The sequence below is a fragment of the Canis lupus genome, chromosome 5, assembly GCF_003254725.2.
Source record: "Canis lupus dingo isolate Sandy chromosome 5, ASM325472v2, whole genome shotgun sequence".
NCBI classification, from domain to species: domain Eukaryota; kingdom Metazoa; phylum Chordata; class Mammalia; order Carnivora; family Canidae; genus Canis; species Canis lupus.
In genome coordinates, this window is record NC_064247.1 from 43,924,521 (window position 1) to 43,948,845 (window position 24,325).

Here is a 24,325-nt window from a genome sequence, read left to right on the forward strand (position 1 = left end):
GTGCAGAAGGTGATCACTCTGAAAACGCTGCACTTTGAAAAGGTTCACAGAGTACAGGCTCTGGAACTGCACTTCCAAAAGGGAGGTCTCTTCTGAAAGTCTGGCCTACCAAATTACAGACAACACAGTAGAAAGAAAATTGATAGCTGAAAATCACCCTCATATTTGATAAAGACTGTCTGTTCTAGCACATTAAAATGTTTGGTGAAACTAATAATTATCTGTTAGTTTAAAAAAGTTATTGTATCATAACAAGCTGTACATCCTCCACCTTCGATACACCAGAAACACAGTACAGAGATTATTTAGAGGAATATCCCCCACATATATTCACAAACACACACATATACACCCCACATACAACACACACAGGTTATTGAGAAGACATTTACTACTTATTAGAACTGTTATGAATATACTTGCTTAAGAGGGAGGAAAACTCAAAATATCTTTGTAATTTCTTTTCTCATCAAGTCTAACCTGTTAACATCATAGATGGAACTGTGATATACATCGATCTGGAGTCATGAAACACAAAAGTCTCTATTTTACTTAATCATTAGCAGCAGCTCTTCTTTTTAATTTAACTTACCAGTAATACGAGAGAAAATTAAAACTATCTTCTACAGCTTGGCAGGAAATGCTTGATAACCAGTGCAATGTGAGGAAGTGCACTTTTTATTTAAACACTAAAGTTATTGAAATTCGAAACTGTCCCTGAATAATTGCAAGGCATGAGCAGAAGCAACTTTACCTTTAAATAACCCATCGACTCTAAGAACTGGCTCAGCACTTCCATATTTCACATTAGAAAAGAATTAACCTTCAAGACTCCAAGGCCACAGATAAACAGGGTAGCAGATTGCATGTCCCACAATATTTATAATTCTGTCACTAGTAGATTTATTTCTATCTAACATATTTATGAGAATACAAGGAGCCAAAATGATTTGAACTTGCAGATACCTTTACCTTTGACGCTCTGGATGACTCTTCGTTGGGTTTTAATCAATATAAATTTCAAAAATGACTATGGCTTGCACTTGGTCTTGTTGATAAATACCTACTCTGCAGCTATCAAACTCACCAGGCTACATAAATAGCAAAGGACAAAGCAGCAATAGAATTCCAAAGGTGATAACGAATCATATTCTAAGGGCCCAGACACATAACATACAATTACTGCTTTTGACTTGCTAGCCCAATAGAACAGGGTAGATTATAAATTGCAGGAATATGTAGTATTGATTTTAATAGAAGGTAAAGATGTGCCTTAGAAATTATCTGTCTAAAGGCATGTGGCAGTTCCTTGACATATGCCATGATCCTCACACAGCTCTTTGCCACTGGATAATAAGGATTCCTGGGAAAAAAATTCCCCATCTCCCAAGCTTACCCACAGGCTGCACATCCTGGGAACCATTCTATGTCTTTGTAGACTAGGCAGTTTTAATTCTAGAAAAAATAATGATCGGTTCTTGGGAAAATATGAATTGTGCCTTGAGATTTTTAATTTGTAAATCATTAAAATGAGTTCCAAAGAAGTAAAATGCCAATTAAACAGGGACTTTCGATGTCGACATTTTTTTTTCTTTCTTTTCCCAGTAAATGTGGCCCTCATTCAATAAGATGGTACACAGGAAAAATTAATTGAGAAAGAATATTTTGTGAAACCTGAGAGTGATACTCTAAAATAAATCTGCAGAGTAAGTTGTAATGGAAGGAAAACCAAACGCAAACATTTTCATGCTAAGTCTCTACAGCTTCAGACACATCGGGGCGTGTTGGGGTCCAGGGCCATTGCTGATTGCTGTATCATCCCAGCACAGAAAAAACTGAAGCTTACCTGGTGCAACTGTTAGTGGGGAGCCTGTTCGGGGTGGGGTGGCTGGTACATTTTTGGGAGGCAGTGGTGGAGGTGCTGAAAAGACATGAGAAACCAAGCATTATTGATTGCTTTCTCCTTAACTGACACAATATTTTGTAGATAAGCAGGATTTGGGCTTTCATCCATATTGCTGCTATTGGTAATGTCATAACCATTAATAGTTTAAATTTTTTAAAATTCAGAGCTAAGAAAGTGAAGCAGGACCCATTCAGATTCTTCCACTTTATGATAATAAGAATTTGTCAAAAGAATGTCATATGATGTGGGACGCCTGGTGGCTCAGCAGTTGGGTGCCACCTTCGGCTCAGGTCGTGATCCTGGGATCTGGGATCGAGTTCTGTACTGGGCTCCCTTCGAGGAGCCTGCTTCTCCCTCTGCCTATGTCTCTGCCTCTCTGTCTCTCTGTCTCTCTGTGTCTCTCATGAATAAATAAATAAATCTTTAAAAAAAGAATGTCAGGTGATAATTATAATGTCATCTTTTTATTCATTCATCCCTTTATTTGACAAACTTCAAGCACTAGCAAAGTTCTGCAGCATACTAGGAACTAGGGACTTAGGGTTGAATAAAAGAATCTTCTGTCCTCAGGAAGTTATGGTTGAATGAATGAATATCACATTAACAGATGATTATAATCTAGGGTGTGGTGAAGGAAATGAAAATATCTTGGGGGAGACTCAGGTGAAGGGTTTTTAATATAGTCAGGATTGTATTGCCTAGAGTGAATCTGGAAAGATGTCTCAAAGTTATACATTTTAACTTTTAGTATATTTTTTTGAAAGTCTGAAGCAATATAAATGGGAGCAAGGAAAAATACCCTGATTCCCCTGGTAAAAATTACAGCAAAGCAAAACCCCTGAGATAGAATAAGTATTGTATTATGGCCTGAACCCAGAGATTCAGCCCCCTGAACTAGACTTGTCATTTTGCAGGCAAGGTTAGGGATCACTGTTTCAACAGGTACATCTTTTTTCTTCTTTTTTCCTTACATGTATGTTTTCCTGTCACTGGATCCATTTGGTAGATTCAAGGAGTTCACACTAATTTCATAAACCAGATTCCAGTTCATTTGTGAATCTCAAATGTTGTTCAGTCTTTCAGGACCTAAAAGCAGAGTGGGTCAGCTGGTTGGAGAGTGCTTGGCAGCACTAGAAAGAGTACCTTTCTGTCACTCCAACTCCACCTGACTTCATTTAATTTTAGAGAGCATCCTGTCTTTCTACACAACAGGCATGCTAATAGTTATCATCCTAAAGCCCAGAAATATGTGCTTCCTAGTCTTCGTTGTGAGCTTCTGAAAACTACACCTCAATTGGATCAGGTTTTTCCATAGAAGTTAAAAGTCAATCAGGGGCTCTGTTTCTGATGAAGGTTCACTGCAAAAATTGAGGTCATAGTCAACAAAAACACATAAAATACAGTAAGAGCATAATAATTTAAAATAGCTGATTTATGCTGCAATCACAAAATGAGCAAAATTATATCATACACACCAATTATACAACAGCCTCTGCCATGCTAAGTGCAGTTGCTGCACATGAAACTCAGAAAACTCTAAAATGCCAATAATTGGCCTTAAAATCAATACATCACCTACATAAACATTTCATTTATGTAGTTTCTTGGCATCTAGGAAAGGTTTTCTAGGAAGAATCTGGATGGCTCAGGTTTCTAAAGAAAGCTTTTCAAGGAAGTTAGAGCTTTTGCACTGGCTTTGTTTCCCAGTAGCACAGAGACACATTCAAAATCACATCACTGGGGTTCAAATTTTCTCAAAGCACATCTCTAAAAGTTTAGATGTTAAAATAGTTATTGGTGATGATGTTTTTCCTCTCCTGTTTTATGAAGAAAATATCTTTGAAAAGACTGGATTGCATGGTTTTATAGCAATATCTCTTGGAAACAACCTCTTGGGCCTTTGATTAGGTATCCCTCTGGTTAATTCTGATGATTATTTTTAGGCCCCATAAAGCAGAACCTCGGGAATACTGAACTGGAAACGTATTGATTAGTGTGTATGTAAGCCTCACGAAGTGTAGACACCCATTGCATCTCATTACTGCCCCAAATGCCTCTCCCTGAGACTCAGTCTTCCTTACAAAGGCATTTTAAGGAGTGCTTTCCACAAGTGTGGATGCTATGAGAAGTCTACTGAAATGAGAACTCAAGAAATCCATCAAGGAGGTGGCTTGACCAAATAAGCAATCCACTCAGGCCAAATAGTCCAACCGACTATTACCTGACTCTCAGCATCTTCAGGAGGAAGGGGGGTGAGTGCTGGAATAGTAGTTCTCACGGCCCCTGGTTTGAGACAAGTTTGCCCAGGCCTCCTGTCTCAGCTTCCTACCAAATAGCATCATTTCTCTTGCTTTCCAATTATCCCTCTTTCATCTCAATGTGTCCTTTCTGTACCTTGCATCCTCCTTGTCTTGTAGGACTAGCAGAGACTATCTGACTCCACTTCTGTGTTGAGTGGTAGCCCAGTATCTGGAGCAGGGTAGGTTTCTTTAGCTTATTTGCTTCTTCCTCTTATACATGCATATTCAATTAATGAACGAACAGGCATATAGGATGTCAGAAGAGGCTATTATTCAAAGTTAATAACGTTATTGTATTACTTTTGCCTTGACAAACTGCCCTAGGCCCCTAAAACTCTAAAGCCCTACTAGAGTAACCTCTTCTAATATTATACAGTCAAAATGTTGCTTACGTACTTTCTACAAGTTGCTTAATTTCACTATGCAGACAGACAGTAAAATGAGTCACTTATTTTTCCAGACAGAACAAACACATAACTTACTTCCAGTGGGAAAAGGCCTTGTTAACTTTGGCGACTCGATGCTTGGATTAATTGGTTGGCCTGCACCCCATATCTCAGGCTGATCTAAAAGAACTGGAACCATAAAAAGAAAATTTCCCAAAGTGAGTTCAAAAAAGAAATACTCCTGGATTTCAGCACTTAAAATTTCAATTCAAAATTGAGCTTCACAAAATTATCTCTCTCTTGCCTCAGTTCTAGCAAAGTAATTTAGAAGTGTGCTGCTCCTCATTCTTTTCAAGCAAAGAATGCAAATGACAGTGGTGTGTGTGTGTGTGTGTGTGTGTGTGTGTGTGTGGTGATGGTAGGGGTGTCTGTGTGTGTGTACACATAGCTAAATAAAAACTTTTGAAATACAGCATCTGTATTTTCTTCCTGGTTGGTCATTTAAGGACATTCTGAATGTCAGTATATGTACTAGCTCTATTTCTGGCACCCATTTGAAGATCTAGGCATTAATCCCATGGACAGTCATTTCAAGTTGGCTTATTTAAAGTTTGGTATGAATATGTTTCAAAAATGAAAGTGCCTGGGTTTTATAGAGTGACTTGTATCTTTAAAGGATCATATAGGGTCTTTAAGTAAACTTTTTACAGTATCATAAAGAGAAATGAAATTATTCTAAAAATACTTGGTAAATATCTTAAGAGAATGAGAAAAATAAATAAGGGCTTCGACACTTAAAGGAAATCAGAGAAATTAAGTATTAGGTCTAATGACACTGAATCTAACATTGTTTCTATTTCTTCTGTCTCTGTGTTTTGATTTTTTTATTGCTATGATAATAATGTAAACAATTAGGTCTTTTCTGCACATATCATGTACCAGAGTCTATGCAAGTACTGCTTTTAATTCATTATGTTGTAAAACACAATTTGGGAAGTTAATGGGATATGAATTTAAATCCAGCCTCTAGGGACGCTTGGGTGGCTCAGTGGTTGAGCATCTGCCTTCGGCTCAGGACTGGATCCCAGGATCTGGGACTCTCTGCGAGGAGCCTGCTTCTCCCTCTGCCTGTGTCTCTGCCTCTCTCTCTGTGTGTCTCTCATGAATAAATAAATAAATCTTTAATGTTAATAAATAAATAAATCCAGCCTCTAAACTTAGACTGTAGGACCTTGGGCCAGTCATTTCACCTCTGAGCTTCCTTTCCTTCAGAGTAGAGGTAATAAGAGCAATCTGAGAATTATTAAAAGGATCATGGGAGATAATACATATAAATACAATGTTTACAAACTGCATATAACACACTTATCACAAGGCCAGTAGCTATTATTAGATATTATAGTCCTCACAACATCACCTGGTGGTTGATATTAGTACAATTTTAAGTAGAGGAAGCAAAGATTAAAGTGATTAAATAACATGCCTAAGAGCTACCTGATGAAGTAGAGAAGCTAAGATTCGATCCCAGGCATGCATACCTGACTCCAAAATACATATTTTCCCTCCAGGCATTTTAATTTAGTGATGGAAGAATCAGTGAAAAGAAGTGAGAGTGAGTAGATCTGAAAGGTAAGTGCGGATACTGTAAGACCTCGTGTGCTTGGTGCAAATGTTGAAATTGTATAGAATCTTGGGGGATGAAACCATCTCAAGAGAAAGCAAACTAGGCTCATGGGCAAGTTCAGGTGTGTATTTCCTCTCCATCATAAACCCAAAGATGGTTTTAGTTCTGTTTTGTTTTAACATGAAAGCAAACATTCTCCAAAGCTGTGAAGCAGCGTTTTTTGTTTTTGTTTTTGTTTTTTTCATGGATTTGATGTGGGACACCCCCTTGATTTTTTAAGAACTATTTTCTATTTTGTAAATCAGGTTTCTATACAGTTATGGGATTCTTTTAATAGGTAGATTGAGAAGTAACAAATAAAATTCCACCATTAGTCACTACACAATAATGTCATTAAAAGCAAAATTGAGGGGCATCTGGGTGGCTCAGTCAAATAAGTGTCTGCTTTCAGCTCAGGTAATGATCCCAGAGTCCTGGGATTGAGCTTCATGTCAGGCTCCATGCTCAGCGGGGAGTTTGTTTCTTCCCCTCCCACGGCTCCTCTCCCTGTTCATGCTCTCTCTCACTCTGTCTCTCTCTCAAATAAATACATAAAATCTTTTAAAAATTTAAAAGCAAAATTGATCATAGTTAACATGACAACTGGTAGCCTCATTACAAGGCCACTTCTACTTGGATTCTAAGTTGTAGACATTTAAATCTCTGAAGGAGTATTTAGGGGTGTTCCTTATATATTTCCTAACCAAATCATTGAAAAATATTTTGATGTGGTTGACTCCTAGCTCTTTTCCAGTATCCATTTTCCATTTCTTTTACAATCAAAAAGTTCTAGCTGGCCATATGGCACTAAATTCTCTCTGATTGGCTCTGGTTAAGGTGATGTATGTGTCTTCCAGATTTTGCTCTCACGGGAATTGGCAGTGAGTACACTGGTCCTCCCTTTGCTCCCACCCCCTCCCCACATTATTCTGATTGGGAAGTGATGAGAGCTGGACCAGCTCCTTTGGACCCAGGGACGAAGGCCACATGTTGAGAATAGCAGAACCACCCTACCAGTCCTATATTGTTTACTTTGAGATTGTAAACACAAGACAAAGATAAAATTCTGTATTGTTTAAGTCCCTATACTTTAGAGTGTCTTTGTTACTATAACTTAGTCTACTAATTATGTTTTCAAGTTCTATTGTCCTTAATAGTTCAATTTGATTTCTTTGCTCAACAGTATAAAAAATAACATAATATTATACATATACCATAGTGTGTGTTTGTTTGTTTATTTATTTATAAAGATTTTTATTTGTTTATTCATGAAAGACACAGAGAAAGAGGGAGAGACAGAAACAAAGGCAGAGGGAGAAGCAGGCTCCATGCAGGAAGCCCAATGTGGGACTCGACCCCGGAACTCCAGGATCACACCCTGAGCCAAAGGCAGATGCTCAACCGCTGAGCCACCCAGGTGTCCCTACCATAGTATTTTTAGATCAAATGACTTTTTAAAAATAAAAACATTCAATATTACCCAACACTCCTACCAGAGATACATGCACTAGACCTAAATACATTTCAAGAAGAGTTTGGATGCCATTTATAGAGTTTTATTTATGTTAGCAGGGTATATACTATTTATAGCCACAAAAAATGGTTAATTTTAAAAACTTAAATATTTAATTCTAGGAATAAATATTTAATAGGTAAACTCAATAATAATGGCTGCATTGATATTTTTCCCACAACATTTTATTTTTAAGTTGGTCAATGATTCAAGGTCATTCTTGGGTCTTGAGCCCACAAACAAGTCTGTTGTGAGCAGCCCACTGAGATCTCCACTGAAGAGGTGGAGAAGAGAGTAAATGTAGTTAGAGAGGCTAGATCACAGAGACAGTGACTATGCCAGGAAGTCTGAAGTTCTAGCTCCACAATGATGACTTACTTGGCTCACAGAGCACTATTCCCTGACTTATTCCCTGTAATTTGTATACATTTGCAGTAATTTTTACCCACCACTTTTGAGGAATGAACTTGTTAGTTATTTGATGTTTCCAGAAGTAAAGTTTCAAATCCTAAAATACTAGAGGTTTGCAAATGAAATTCTTGTTCCAACAGCATACCTAGATTGGAACTTTGCTTTCACATGAGGATCTGATGGTGCATGGCTAAAAACATATACCTTTATTCTAGGTAAGTTATACTTTAATGAAAAGAAAAAAGATCTATAGAGATACATGTTTCTCCTACCTTCTGTCTTCTGTTCATCAAAAGCTGATTCTAATGGTGGGCCAAAGAGGGGAGCCAGGGCCATAGTGTCATCTGTAGGCTTTTTGCTAAATCACACAGATTAAAACAAAACATAAAAGAAAAGGAATATTAATGCTAAAAAGATATACAAGCTTTCAAATGTTTTTCATGGTAAGGCACATATATGTGTAATTGTGTACATACGTGTACATGTACACAAACTCCATGGGACTGGAAAGTATATGTATGAATGTCAATGTGTTATGGACAAGAGAATCACTAGGAGATAAGATCCCTGGTTTTCACTGGGAGACCAAGGTGATGGTTCAATAGAAATAAGTTGGAAAAGAGGAACTCTTTCAAATCATCATGATTCTTTATACCTAGAAGAGATGAAACTAGAGATAACAGTTTATTGCAAAGCACCTTCATCTCTTCAGATCTCAAAAACCATTTATATTTCTCTTCATCATCTCTCTATATTGTAGTTAATATGGTGATTAGTAAGAGTCAGGTAGAGAGAAGTTAAGTGACAAGCCACCCAGGAAGTTTGTCTACTAGTTTCTAGTCTACTAGTTTCTCATTTCCATCCTGTCTCCCCAATCAATACACACAATAGACTAGTTATAACCTCTGAACACCTTAAATACAGCACATCTCAGAAAAAGAACATGAAGAAATCAAGGGGAAAGGATGGAATAAGTTAAAATCATACCCTTTCTCCTAATTATTACTTAAAGGCTATTAACAATAGGCTGCATAATCTTCATTTCTTCCCTTCATTGATACTGATGAGTTCTGTGTCTATACGTGTGCGGTGGGAGTAAGGGGTGAAGGGGGAGGGGAGCTGGAGAAGGAAGGAAAATGAAAAGGATCCAGCTTTTAAATAGAAATAGTAGTCCTTTTGGAAAACAATGTCCATTTGTACAATACTTAACCCAAAGAATACACAGTGCAAAATACGATGTTTTGCCAAAGCGAAAAAAAAAATAGTAAATTCTTTTTTGGTGTATGACATGTGGAATGTATCACGAAACTGAATCCAACTGAACAGGTTATTTTTCATAGGACAATATAATTATACATCAGATCCAACACCAAGAGACATCTTCCAAACACCAAAAGACATCTTCATACAGTCTTTAACCCTTCCATTAGTATGGGGCCTGCATATTCTGATAGACAGTTACTTTAGATGACCATACAGTACTTCCCCCTAAGGATCTCTCTCAGGCTACACTTCTGAGAAATGATAGCATGCTTGAAGCATGCTATGGACTTACATGCAAACAGGACCTTTATTAATAGAATTTGAAGTTCAGTCTAAAGGAGATTTGCTGAATTGTTAGCAATATGTGATGCCTTCTGTAAAACTCAACTAATGTCTTCCATGCTCACCTTATAAGTTCTGGAGTTGGTGTGGAACGCCTGGGTCTCACCACTTCCTCACCTGATGTACAGGACAAAGAAACCTTTTAGGCATACTTTTACTATTCCCTTCTTATATGTCTTATGAGCTATGTTTGGAAACACTTAGAGATTTAAGTCCCATCCATAAGCAACTCAATATGAAAATTTTGTAAAACAAACCCTCTACCCCGGCAATGCAACAGCCACATATCAGACATATGTAGTAGCATCTTATCTGGCATTTGTAAAACCTAATTAACCAAGGAATTACCATGATAAGCTGTCAAACAGAAGAGTTGTATATTGCATTTTAGTGGAGTAGTCTACCATTCTTCGAATGTCTGCCGCCTTGAGCAGTTCTACTTTCCAATTACCATAAGAGAATACTAAGCCAGGCCATATGTACATAGTACAGGAATCCAGCATTCTTTGCCTGTTCTTTTCTTGAAATGCCAAGAAAATGTTATATCTTTAACTAGCATCCATGAATTTAGAATTTGCTATATGTAGCAGAGGAAAATTGTGCCCTACATAAATTATAACCTGTATCATATCACTGTGGTTGACTAAAGTTTTTATATCAGATAACATTATGAATGGGTTAGTTGCATCTCCCTTCAGTTCTTTCCGCCTTTCTCTTCTTCCGACCCCCATCAACAAACACTTCATTAGATTCATTTCTAAAGTCAAATGATACAGCAAGAGTTCACAAATATAGGAAGAAAATAGCAATGTTTTTCCAAAAACATATTCATTTTCATAATTTGAATATTACTCATTCAGAACCCACGAGGTCCCTTTGTCATTATAAGATTTCTTTGCTATAAAACATTCATGAGCCTTAAAAATCAAGCCCAAGAATGTATAATGCAAATGTATATATATAATATATATACTTATATATACTTATATAATGTATATATATAATATATATACTTATATATATATATACTTATATATATTATATATATATATAATTCTCGAAGATCCAAGGAACTGTTTCTTCTTTTAAATTTTACTCTATTTCTGGTAGCTAGGATATACTTACTGGATAAGTTCCTTTTAATTGCACCCTAGAATTAGAAATAGACACTATAAGGTTTAAGACCACATATATGTTATGTACAATATGTATATTTCTGTCATTTCAATTCAACTGAACTCAGAAATGCAGATGGGGAAAAATGAAATTTTTCTCAGAATTGTTTTCAAGTTGGAAATTGTAGACACACACATATAAATCAGTTTTTCATTTAACTCAAGGATTATAGGGAGAAAAGGAGAGTAAATCATAAGTCTTCTGAACCAGAGAAATCCCTACCTGGGCAGATTTGGTAAATTAAGCAAATATTGAATAGCCTATTAAACAACAACAACAACCACCTTGAAGTCTATCAGACAAATAAATCCAAGCTTAACAAATGTTTTATATTTGAAAATTATAGAATGTATTAGGAGTATGGTCTGCTTTTATTAGGGTAGGGGCAGTCCATGAATTGTTAGTAAAAACAGTCATTATTAAAAAAAAAACAAAAACAAAAAAACAGTCATTATTTTACTAATGTAATTTGTAAAGATACAAGCAGCAAATGTTAAAGGGAAGGAAAACTTGGAGGCATTAATCCTGGATGGGTGTTGTAACCAGGGGGCCAGGGAATTTCATTCTCCTTAGCTGCCCTCCCCACCCCAGTTTCTTCCATTTGCCTACACAGGCCCACCTATTTGCCAATTGAAAGTCATTCCTTTTGTTCAAGGCATTGTGATAGTACAGGAATGCAAACAGCCCTGGCAGGACATATTCGAAGTCATGCATAATTTTTAAAATACCCTAGCAAAAATTTACTTCCATAACAGAAAGGCTGATTAGATAAAAAGTTCTGATTCAAAACTACTATGAAAGGGTCTTAGCATGGGATGCTATCAGAAAAGCAGAGCACTGGAAGGGTGGCATCATGGAGTGGGAGGTAGCCTGGAAGGGCCTGCCTTAGGAGAACAGTAGGGCCATAGCTGGGTCAGGGGAGGGTACAATTATAAGTATTCCAGAGGGTATGACCATGTGCTTGGTGGGGTGTGGTGTCACAGGTATGTTTTCTTCTCTCATATGATAACATTAACAGCTCAGGACAAGATGTAGTGCCTCTATAATAGACCTAGAAGAAACTTCTCACCTTCTTTCCTAGGATTTATCAGAATTTTCTCTCATTTTGAACTCATTTACAATAGAGCAGTAGTTTCAATCTAAGCAAGAATTCACTAGGTGTTTTCTAGTGAATGGCTCAATCTTTCAAACTCTATTCTCTGGCTTGTCTTGCCTAATAATACAATTTGTGTGTATGTGCCATTATAGAGAATTATTCTATTACTAGTAAAGATTTTTAAAATAGATTATTTTATTTACTTTAATGAATAAACATTTTAAATTAATATATTAGACTAAGTTAATATGTTTATTTAGATTAATAAACATTTAAATTAAATATGGTCATTTAAATCAGCTATAGTCATTATGAGAATTTGGATACAGGTTGGCTTTTGGAAAATAAGGCTCCACAGACAAAAATAAGAGAACAAATTGTTAAAAGGAATTAAAATGTTTTTCTAGGTTTGGAAGCCTCAGATGGTCAGATTCTTATGGGTGTGATGGAAAGATACCAGGGTTCTACTTCCAAGTAGTCAATCACAAGGTTGGCAATGAGGGAACAGGACCCACCTAGAATTGTGAGAGCTGAAACCCAAGAGATAGGAGACCCCAGAGGCTGTATTGAAGATCTTTTGGCTCTCTATCTTATCCCTTTTATTAAAAATGTAATACTTCTGAAACCAAGAAGCTACAATAGATGTTTATTGTTGAAAGGCACTGTTTAGTGCCAAGAAGCCCCTGTACATTCTTATTAAATATGCCTCATAAATGAGCAATCACCAGTTAAGTGCAATCAAGGTATGGCAGAAATAGGCAAGAAAACTCTGTGGTTTAGAATTTAGGAAAAATAAAATAATATCAATTTAGAAAGGAACAGTTAACTTGGATGATCAGCAAGTCAGCAGCAACAGAAAAGAAAGTCGCCATTGTCAGCTGGATCCAGCACACAGCTCTGATGGCCTGGAGTTGCAGCATGGCAAATCTAGAACGAGGTTAAGTTTTTGTTGACACAAACCACATTCAGCCCACTGAATCAAAAAATCATCTTCTTTCCAAAGGACCACATTTTTCTCTTTTCAATGATTGTCTTTACATGTATATTGTGAATAAACTACCTTCATTTTGAATTAATTCCTTTTTTCCTTTAAAATAAAAAGAGTACTTGTCATAATCTGAAATGTCGCCTAACTGGTGGGTAGGAATCATCCACACCTGAACAGCAGTCCCTGGAGGTGTTGTCTTTGATCATTGGCTGTATAGTACAAACAGCTTGTCAACTGGGGGCAGAGTAATGGCCTCAAATAATGATTAATCAAATGGCATATGCCCCTGGAGGGCATTTCAGAGAGCATTGTTTTCAGTTCCATTTCCTCTTTCAAGGCAGATGGGGGTCATTTCAAACATAGCAAAGACCCTTCTTTTTGTTGCTTGAATTCATCATACTCTTCAACCTGAGAAAAATGACTGAGATTTCACTTTGAGCAATGCAAATTAATACTTATTAGTCTTCAGTGGTGAAATAATAGAATAATGTGACAGCCTAGAGGTATTGCCTGAAAATATGTCTTTCTCCTAATACATAAATTATGATTATATTATTATGTATCAGTATATACTGATCAATGTAAATTATGGTCCAAGAATTTATATGAAATTCAAGCTTAAAAACAATGTGGCTTAAAAATCGTTTCCTTACTTTTCTTATTCTTTATTATCATTTTTCTCTAAACTTCTATGGTGCTTTCTGGTCAATCTCCAGGCCTTGCATACACACATACACCCCACCCCCCCCGCCCAACACACACACACACACACACACACACACACACACACACACATATTTTTCAAATTTAGCACTACGTTTGGGATACCTATCTATTAATTTAGTTTGTTATAGAAAACTGCTCTGATAATCCTAAAATACGCTCTTGATGCTTATAGGACCAAAGGCTTCCAACCAGTAAACCTAATTTATCTGCTTCATTCATACTGGGTTATAAGTTTAATGGGAAGCCAAAAGTGGCTACCTTGCCTTGGCAATTATTTTCTCTACAGATGTTTAAGGTAAAAATGTTGAGAGTTCTTACCGGGCTGCGCCTCTGTGATCAGCAAAAAGGAAGAGAGAACAGATACCTAGTCAGAGAATGATGGATCAGTCAACAGGCTTGGGTAATAGAGGACTTCAACAGCCAACCAAACATACACTCCAAGTAACTAGGCCAAAGGAAGACAGGCAGTCATCACGCCTTCAGCTTCTTTAAAAACCATAAGGAAGTTTTGGGAGAACCTAAAAAGAAGCTATCTGTGGTAAAATATAGCTTTGCTAATTGGGTGTACTATCTCAGTGATATGTATTCAAGAACAAGACAAACATACAGGAGAACATCACTGATGGCTTTTAATGTTTTGTTATAAGAAGTTTCTCTCCAGATTATTTGGGGAGGAGTTTCTAGAGACTAGATACTATGGAGAAAAGTGTTTTCCACACACAACAGGTGTTAGCAAATGCCACAGACACCATAATTTGGACTAAATTGGATTCTTCCCAAATCAGAGAGCAGGATTAGAAAGATCTCTTCTTTGCCTGGCTCTTCTTTTTGGTGTACTATTGCATGAATGCTGATGAGAACTTTTTTCTTAAGTATCTGTTCTTGGGCTGGTGATTTGGGCAGCCTCTAGCAATGAGTAGGAATGTAATGGGGAAGATGAGGAGCCCCTGACAAGCACAGATGGCAATAATTCCAACTGTCCAGCATCAGTAGAACAACGGTGGACCAGATGATGTCTGGAATAATACAATGAGCAGACATGACTCCTCTCTTTCACTTCTCAAACCTGGATTATAGCTGCTATCAATTTATTCCAACAATCTCTGATTACTCTCCCTCTTCTCCCTCTTCAGGATTTTTCTGTAGTAATAAGAATGACTAACATGTGAGTGGGGAGAGAGATGTTGCTTAGAGTTTTGCTTTCAAAATATGGGCTACCTCAAGAAGTCACTAGAGGCTACCTAGGAACCAGTATTACTTAAATCCCCAAATCTGGGGGCCAGGGGTACAAACACCTAAGTATCTTGAATGTTGCTCAAAGGAAAAGGATCGTTCTTCTCTAGAACAGAAAGGAAATGAGCCTCTAGTGTTTTATCCCTGGGAGGCCTCTATGGGTATCTGGTCCAATGGCCTATATGATAAAGAGGGGGAAAATGAGTCTCTGAGACCAACAGCTAGTGAATGGGTAGAACCAGACACAGACTTTAGAGCTCTGGTCACATTCTTACATTACATTGTGGGAGGACTCCTAAAGCAGAGAACCATGAATGGTTACTTCTTGATTTGAATGTTTTGTAACAAAACTCATCATTTTAGACATATTTACTCTAGTCAATTCTACTTATAATATTTTAGACTTTCTCATTTGCCTTATTTTCCAGATTCTGCTCTATATTGTTCCCACCTTTTTTGTACATTTGTTGATATGCATGGATGTAATTTACATAAAATCAGAAAAAAGCCCAGAAAATACGTATTTCTGGGCTTGGATTATTTTACTGACTAATTCATACTGTGTTTTGAGAGGAATTCACTATTTTATATGAAAATTTAGGCTTTATAATTCTTTTAATGACCAGACTAAAGTTCTTCTCTAAGAAGAAAATGTAGGAGCTTATGATTTTAGCTTCAATTTCGTGGCTAACAATTCACTTTTAAAAGTTGCATAAACCACAGCAAAGGGGATTAAAAGCAACACAAATCTCTCTAAAATGAAATTATGAAAAGTAATGCATCTAAAATGCGGATTGCACCCATACAGAGGCAGAACCTTAAATTCAAAGAAACCATATTAATTTAAGATTATAGAGAACACTTTTCAAAATAATTAGGTATATTAATATACCCAATTTAAGCCATATTTTAATTCCAATGAGTTAAAAACCTATATTTTTTAATCAACCGTTCCTGTTTGTATTGTTTTTCTAGTGAAAGATAATAACATAAAATAACATTTTGGCTTGTTGTTGGGAAGTAGGTGGGGGGATGGGCTAAATGTGTCATGGACATTAAGGAGGGCGCTTGTGGGATAACACTGGGTATCTTATGTAAGTGATGAATCACTAAATTTTACTCTTGAAATCAATACTACACTATATGTTAACTAACTTGAATTAAAAAAAAAAAAGCATTCTGGAAACTCCACTTGCAAAATGTCTTCATCTGGGGCAAAACTGTTCAAATTCATGCAGTCACAAGCTTATTATCCAGAATCCAGAAGGCCCAGCTAGCAGCTGTGGGGAGGTCAGACCCAGAAGGCCTCAAAGTCCATAATTAAGAGCTATTTGAGAGGCGCCTCGGTGGTTCAGTTGGTTAAGCATCTGCCTTCAGCTCAGGTCATGATCCCATGGTCCTGGGATCGGGCCCTGTATCTGGCTCCCTGCTCAGGAGAGAGTCTGCTTCTTCCTCTGCTTCTGTCCCTACTCATGCTCTCTTGGTCTCTCTGTCAAATAAATCTTTTTTAAAAAAAGAGCTATTTGAAACCTTCAAAAGAAAAAGAATTCTACACCTCAGAACGAAGGACTTCATATATGTTATTTATCACCATTAAAGTGTATAAAGCAGCTGTAGGCTCTGCTGAACAACAATTTTGACAGCAAAGTCTGTATGAGCCAGGAGAGGAGTGTCTTTGCCTACTAAAAGTTTTATTTTACTCCTTCTCCTCTCATTTCCCAAGAATTTTGAAAGCTTTAGTGTTCTATCTTTGCTCTAGCAATATATAGAATTTGCTTCAAAAATGGAAGGAAAGTCATTTGTATCCGGTCTTGGTATATTTTAGTTTAGATTCTTTTTTTTTTTTTTTTTTTTAAGAGCGAAAGTATGAGAGCATGAAGTAGGGGAGTAGGGAGGGCAGAGGGAGAGAGAGAATCTCAAGCAGGCTCTACACCCAGGATGGAGCCTGAAGTACTGATCCCTCTTAACTCTGAGCTCACGACCTGAGCCCAAATCAAGAGTCAGATGCTTAACTGTCTGAGCCACCCAGGCGGCCCTGGTCTTGATATGTTATATAAGCTGAACACTATGCGTTGAGTGACAAACTTAGATGCGTACAGGGCAAGGAGAGGGGTGCTGTTGGTAAGGGCATGTTCACAAAGCTTTGGTGAACTCACCACTACTTGGGTGCATCCGTGCCTGCCCTGCAAATATTTGGGCCTAGGGTTGCAAGATCTTCACAGTTGTCAAGAGAAGAAGCACATCCTGTTGTTTTTTGTTGATTTTTTTTTTAATTTCAAACAGTCTGGCTTTTAAATGCGGGCTAAAGCCGTTTTTAATGGCATAAGCAAACAAAACACTTACTCAGTTGTTTAGACTGCAGGTGGCCAATTTGTCTCTGATTGCAAGCATCTGTACTACATATAATAAGCTCTCAGTAAATTTTATCTACTGTTCTTATTACTTCACCTGATTACTCAAACAGGGACTTTGCTACTAGTCTATTCCTTTTCTAAACAAACGTCCTGTGTTCCTATTTAAATATTAATCCCTCAATTCCTAGGTTTCTCTCAATCTTCTGATACATTCTGAAAAAGGTTTTGGAAAGATTTTATTATTCCCTCTATTTTTATTTTGGTGTTCAAAGAAGAGATAACTCTTACTTTGTATCTCAAGGCTATTTTCTAAGTGTGTGTACACCAATAATTTATGAAGATCTTTGTTTAGAACATGTATTTCTAGAAGGTATATCATTTGCAATATGAATATGCCTCCCAAAAATAATATTTCAGCCTATGTCCTCACAGTTTCCACAGTGTCCTTATTCCATACCAGATTTGCTTTATTATTTTTTGCACAAAAGGATTAATTTAAATCCAGCCTACTAGGATACCTTAGTTTTAGCCATTGCGGGTAAGTGTTTTAAGATATTTATAAAAAGAAGTAACCAAACACAATCTGTCTTGCTCATCAAAATCACTAAGTCAGCCTCAAGTTTTGAAGCTTTACAACATCCTCATTTGCTAAATTTAGTATGGGGAACCAGGGGGAAATGCATAAAAAGCTACAAAGCACAACAAAGCACCAAACAAATATTTTTATACAGGCTAGTCATAGCAAATTCAGTGATTCATGTTACAGAATTTTCTAGGAATGAATTAGAATATGTGACCATTATGCTTATCATTTTGATTCCAGCCCATTTTCTGACTTGCTTTTAAATGCTGATGGGGACGGCCAACTATCTGACAAGCACTTATCTCACACCCTTGCCCCTTGCAGATATTTGTCTAAAGTTTTTTTAAAAGATTTTTCTTTATTTATTCATGAGAGATAGAGAGAGAGAGGCAGAGACACAGACAAAGGGAGAAGCACACTCCCCACGGGGAACCTGATGTGTGACTCGATTGCAGGATCCACCTGGGATCACAACCTGAGCTGAAGGCAGATGCTCAACTACTGAGCCACCCAGGTGTCCCTGTTTGTCTAAATTTGTTCCTGTATCCATTACAAGTCAGACTACAGTAAATACCTATCATGTCCATCCAATGGGACTTGGTTGAGATGATCTCCTGAAACTCCATTTGGGAAGAGAAACAAAGAGCCTGCTATTAACCAAGATACCTTAAAACTCAGCCAGATTGAGCAATCACCAAGATGGACATTTCCAAAGGAAAATGAAGTCAGGGAGTAGGAAGAGGACTCATCCTTAAAAACACACGGCTTAAAATGACAAGGACTACTTGTAGTCAAAATTGCTATGAGGACAACAGGGGGAAACCAATGAGGAATGGAGCCTTCTTGAGGCACTGCAGATAAACTTCAGGCCATGAAGTTGAGTCAATTTTTGAAGTAGCCAAATTTGGAAAATTTGGAGAAAGATTCAGAGTCAAGAATAAGTGCAGTTGGCAAAATATAAGAAAAGCTACTAAGGCACGTCAGCAAAATTGAATGCCACACAATACAGGATAGGTAGCTGACTCTAATTACTCAGAAGTGGGCCATTCAGTTTAGTAGTAGCTATAGTGATAATAGTAATGTGTTTATTTTTTGAAACCAAAAGACTTTGGATTTATATGTTGATGAATTGTAGTATTTTGTTCCCATTTTTGTTCTTCTCTGTCTTCCACTTTTCCTATCATGTGAACTTCCTGCAAATGTGATATCCTGCAGGTTGTATGGAGACTGCCAGGCTGGGGGCAATGGATGGGATGACATGTTATAGCACTTATTATAGCATCCACTTTGGTGAGTTAAGTACAACCAATCACTAGTCATTTCTTGGTGCTCATTAAGGTGGAAACACCATTTTTCCATATTTTCCAGTAGAGAGGTTACCTGTATCAGCCATGCACTGGCATCCTAGGAACATTTTCCCAATATACCAGGCAATTGAGAAGAGAACATTGAATTTTTTCTTTTCTTACTTTCTTTTTTTTTTTTTTTCCCAGTGGATCTATTTCATTGTTGTCCTAAAATAAAAAAAGATGTAGGTACATCATAGCAGATTTGTGCTGCCACTGAAAATCATCCACTGGTGCTAAAAAGGACTGTGGAAGAGTTGCATTGCACTTTATAAAGATCCTCTTTTTCTGTATCTTTGACAACTCCAGAAGGGGATATTTTTCTGATTAGCTGAAAAATAAAATAAAAAAGACAACTTCCCTCTTCTAGGCCAGTTTCACAAGCCTTCCTTCATGGATGCCATCCTATTGTGCATTAAACAAGAAGTTAACTTAAAAGAACGTTTGCCTACCTCAAGGTATGTATACATAGCTTGACTAATACACATGGAAGCTGCAATAAATAAAACTTAATACCTAAAATATTTAATCATATGACTGCGATTGAGGCAGAGGTGAATCTTCACAAAATTACTGTGGCCCTTCTTAACAGACTTGTAAAATCACTTAGCAACTTTCTTCCTTTTTTCCCCATGGGGTATAATTAGACCTTGTCCTGGTTCAGGAAGGTTTGTTTTTAAAATTCAAAATCTTGTTTAGGTGTGAAACACAGTCGATCATTATGATGATGAAAATGAACAAAAATCATGTTTGGCCAAAATGTGGAAAGGACTTATTTCTTACCGGACTTTTCCTCTAGAAAGCGTAGGCATGAGGAAGAAAAAGAAAGAGAAAATGAGAGAGGTGAAATGTATTTTCAGAGAAACAGCTCAAGCCTCAGGATAAAAACCTTCCCTAAAGCAGCTCTCTAGGCATTGCTCTCCTAATGGCTTTCTCCGGGCCACTGACATTGTCATTCCCAGGCCACCAGCTTTAGCTTGAAGGGTGGCAGAGTAGTCCCAAAATATGCTATTTTGCTATATTGATTGTTTTGAACTGCAAGCATTTGAAAACAGCCAAGGCAAGGAGACACTTTCTCTGAAGAATCCTCACCTGCCTAAAGATAAATCCTCCAAAAGAATTGTCATTAAGCCCCTTCCCAGGAGTGTTATTGATCAGGGAGGAAGGACTATTAGCACAGGGCAGGAGACCAGAAGTTGATACCGCCCTGACAAGCCTGGTCATGCACTCTTCTTCCTATTTATTCTTCCTAAAGATCAGATGTTCTGCTTCAGAGGCCTACATCCTCTCCCCTTCACCTACTCAGTGATATTTAAACTCAGGATTTTATAGCCACCTCTTTGAGTTACTTATTTTCCTAGGTGTCCCCCACTTATACATGAAATGTACCTGTTAATATACTTCAGACAGATGAATTGCCCTCTGTTTTCTCTTGTTAATCTGACTTTTTGTTAGAGTCCCAGCTGAACACCCAAGTGGGTAGAGATCAAGTTTTGCCTCCCCTTTAAGTTCAAGCTATAGAGGGCATTGGTGGGGCCCCTTGGAGCAGATGCTAAGCTCTCTTTTGAATGGTTTGCTTTTATCAAATAGATTTGTGCCTTGAAAATAGAAAAGTATGCTTTGTAATATTGAAAGGATTTGGAAGATGCCATAAATGCAATGCAGTTGAGCATGGTCATAAAACTAAACCATGAGCTTTTCCAGTCCTGGTTTTGTCAGGGAACTGGGTAACTGTCAGCTTCTTACAAGATACCCCGGCTACAATCACCAATTCTTTCATCCCATCTTTCATTGCTCCCTACTCCCCCACGGACAATAGCAAATCATTGTCCTGGTGAGTGGTTGCTGGCCCCCTTGGACAACTCTTTTATTTACTGGGCAACTGTCTTGATGAGGGCCTCATCCCTGGATGACAGTAGTGCTCCATGAACCTTCTGCACCCACACTTCTGAGCTGATGGTCCTACTTCCAGTTTCACCCCCTAAAGTCATCCTCTGCACTACCTCCAGAATTACTTTTCACAATAGTGACATGACTATATTACTCTTCTCTTCAAAAACCTCCCAATTATTCAGAAAATAGAACACATGCTCCATTCTACATCTGTTCTGCCTCCACGATTGGTCCCCAGTCACTCTCATGCCTTCACCTTCAGCTGCTGCCTGTATGAAGCCCAGGGTTAACTGCAGAGGATCCTGGCCCACAGGCTGAATGTTCCGTTCCCTCACCCACTTCCCTGCCTTCTATTCAGGCTGCTTCAGTAGCCCTCAGTTACAATTTTACTCATTCTTCGAGGCAAGGACCATGTCTTCCATGAGGACTGCCCCAAGCTTCCCCATTAGAATAAGTTGTTTCCCTTCTTCTGTTTGATCACAGTACATTCCTTTTGTTCAAAATAACAACCTCATATTTAAGGTCTTTCTGTTTGCCTGGCATTTATTAGCCTCAGGGAAAGTAAAGGTCCACATTGCTAGCATATTTTTTGCAGTTCTTATTTTGTCCTGTATTATTTAGGTATCTCCACCCGATTATTAGTTCACAGTAGTGGTCACGGGTGGACTCTCTCTGGTCCCAAACATAGTGCTAGACATACAGGAGGCATTCAAAGCATGTTTAGGAATTCCCTTTTTGGGGGGAATAAAACACTGTAAGATGTTCGAAGAACAATGTGTTTTAAAATACAGACAGATGAATTACCCTCTGAAATAAAGCTGAATTGTATATACCCAAGGGATGTGGCCCCAGTGGTAATGTTCCTTCACCAGCTCCTATAAATATTTCACTTAGCTCCCACTTAACTGTTGATCTCTCTGCCATTAGTGACCCCAGGGGCGAATATATGTTACAAAGGCTCCAAGGAAGTAGCACAGCTTTGTATAAACATTAGTATAGGGCTACATGATCAGATCTCCAGGGTAGAATGTTCTCTTATAGCAAAAAACTAATGCTTCAGAATAATTGAGGGTCAAAGTAGGGGTTGACAATCCTAGTGCTGCTCTCAGCCCCAGACCCTTGGTAAGAAGCACAGAGAAGTGAAAATTATTAAGGCCCATGTTCTCAACCTACAGAGAAAAAGAAATTCTTGGGTTAAAATCAAATAGCTTCAGAGGAGTTGTCCCAGAAGGAGGAGCAGGAGCTTTTCTATATTTAAATTAGTCTCATACCTTATTTTCTGGATGCCTTTGAGTTGTCCTGTGCCTCGATTCAATAATTTCCAAGGCAGGGATGTAGATTTGTTGTGGAATTGTAGAATTGTTGTAGGAACGTTGTGAGGATTAAAAGATGTGGGTGATATTGACAGCTAATGTTTACAGAGAACTGACTTACTGTTTTTGTTTTACTTTATGCAGTTGGTGTCCCTGTTATTTCTAATTTACCAGTGAGGAAAAGGAGGTTCAGGCCATGGTCCAAGGCCATGCAGTTACAAAGGAGCTGAGTTGGGACTGGTTCCCAGCTTATCTACCTCCCCAGAGCCTGGTCAGGGTGGGTGCATAGCACAGACCAAGTCTTCGAAAGTGATTAACCCACTTTCAGGGCCTTAATTAGCATCGAGATCTAGAAACAACACAGATAAAAGCTCACAGACCGCACACCTGGAAAATAACTTTGGATCTTCCAAAGGAAAGAGTTAAATACATCACATCTATCTGTCATAGCAGGTCTCAGGGAATGAGCTTTTCAGAATGTGAGCTTGTGTTTCTAGGCATGGTTGGACCTTGGAATTAAACTCTAATTAGAAGGTAAATTTCTCAGCCTTCTCTTAGAATTAAATGCATTAAGTTGAATTAGAATCAGAAGAAAAAACACGAGCACACAAATGCTAAGGGCCCTCTCTCCTCCCCACATCTTCTTCCCATTCCAGGCTTCATGATAATTAAACCATTTTTATTCAATATATTGTTTTGCTTTCATTGTTAGCAGCTGTTGACACCAAGGCTATGGCCTCTTGGCTTAAAGATTTCTTCAGAATATTAAACAAATAAATAAAGAAAAAAAACCTATAAGACAGTTTTCCTTTGGGGAAAAACAAAGATATTTCTTGATTTAAAATGAATTCATAGCATCAGAGTTGATTTTTAATTATGGAAAAGATACTAAGAAAATTGGAAAAGAGATTTACACCCCCAGGTGCACTTGTACAGATAAACAGAGTGAGTGAATTTTGGGGCTAGACAAAACATATACCTAAAATATAATCAATGAATCATCTCTAGTGCAAGGATTTTCCTGTGCGATAGCCTGAGAAAGTGTAATTCTTTAGGTTGCAAGCTTTGCTGAAAGGCAGCTCATCCTTATCCTAAATCACTTTCTAGTGCCAGGAGTCATTCAAGTTAGGTCTTGTCCAAGCCTACATTTCTGCATAAGGTGCTCAAAAGCAGCAACATTTACAGTAGAATCTAGTTTAAGGTCCAGAGCCAAAGCTAAGAGAGGTGAATGAAGAAAGTATACACCAGAGTTTAGTGATCCTTACACAGAGGTTTTATGCTCTAGATACATCCCTGCATTCTTAACAAGGAACCAGCTGCCATGGGATTTTTTTGGTATCAAGCTTCTAAGAGTGGAACCAAGACACACACACAAAAAACAAGTCTAATATAAAGCTTCTTAAAAGTTTGCAACTGTTTAACCTTAAAAATAAGATGGCTATATTTTGGAATTTAATATTTAATGAGTGAGATTTTATCATAAACACTTCTCTCAGTTATGTATGACAAAAGAAGCAAAAGGAAAATTTATTCATTTATTAAACCTTTAACAAATATGTGCTGGGTACCTAATAAAGACCAGACATGACTCTAGACATATTGGTGAACAAAACAACAAGAACAATAGACAAAAAGGCTCCTATGAGCTTAATTTGGGGGCCAGAGGAAGGAGATAGATAATAAGTAAGAAACATAATAAATAAAGCAAAGTATTTGGTATTTTAGAAGATGATAAATGCCATTTTTAAAAGCAGAGCAAATAAAGAGGTTTGAGAATGCCAGGGTAGAGAGCTCTCTGATTTTCAATGAGGTGGTCAGAGTAAGCCAGTGAGA

General features: G+C 37.6%; 1 protein-coding gene and 1 long non-coding RNA gene across 31 annotated transcripts in view; one reads left to right on the forward strand and one right to left on the reverse strand.

Moving 5' to 3' along the window:
• SGIP1 (SH3GL interacting endocytic adaptor 1) overlaps nucleotides 1–24,325 on the reverse strand; it is a 207,274-nt gene that overhangs the window by 69,821 nt on the left and 113,128 nt on the right. For all 26 annotated transcript variants that reach the window (XM_049110318.1, XM_049110321.1, XM_049110317.1 and 23 more), the window contains 5 exons: nucleotides 10,910–10,934; nucleotides 9,850–9,901; nucleotides 8,452–8,537; nucleotides 4,689–4,781; nucleotides 1,847–1,921 (listed from right to left, as the gene is read on the reverse strand). In XM_049110318.1, the coding sequence (XP_048966275.1) occupies nucleotides 1,847–1,921; nucleotides 4,689–4,781; nucleotides 8,452–8,537; nucleotides 9,850–9,901; nucleotides 10,910–10,934 (331 nt within the window). The remainder of the gene's footprint in view (nucleotides 1–1,846; nucleotides 1,922–4,688; nucleotides 4,782–8,451; nucleotides 8,538–9,849; nucleotides 9,902–10,909; nucleotides 10,935–24,325) is intronic.
• LOC112647188 (uncharacterized) overlaps nucleotides 1–24,325 on the forward strand; it is a 142,736-nt gene that overhangs the window by 41,646 nt on the left and 76,765 nt on the right. For all 5 annotated transcript variants that reach the window (XR_007410809.1, XR_003128171.3, XR_004816236.2 and 2 more), the window contains exons 2-3: nucleotides 6,161–6,221; nucleotides 8,320–8,394. This is a non-coding gene — a long non-coding RNA (uncharacterized LOC112647188). The remainder of the gene's footprint in view (nucleotides 1–6,160; nucleotides 6,222–8,319; nucleotides 8,395–24,325) is intronic.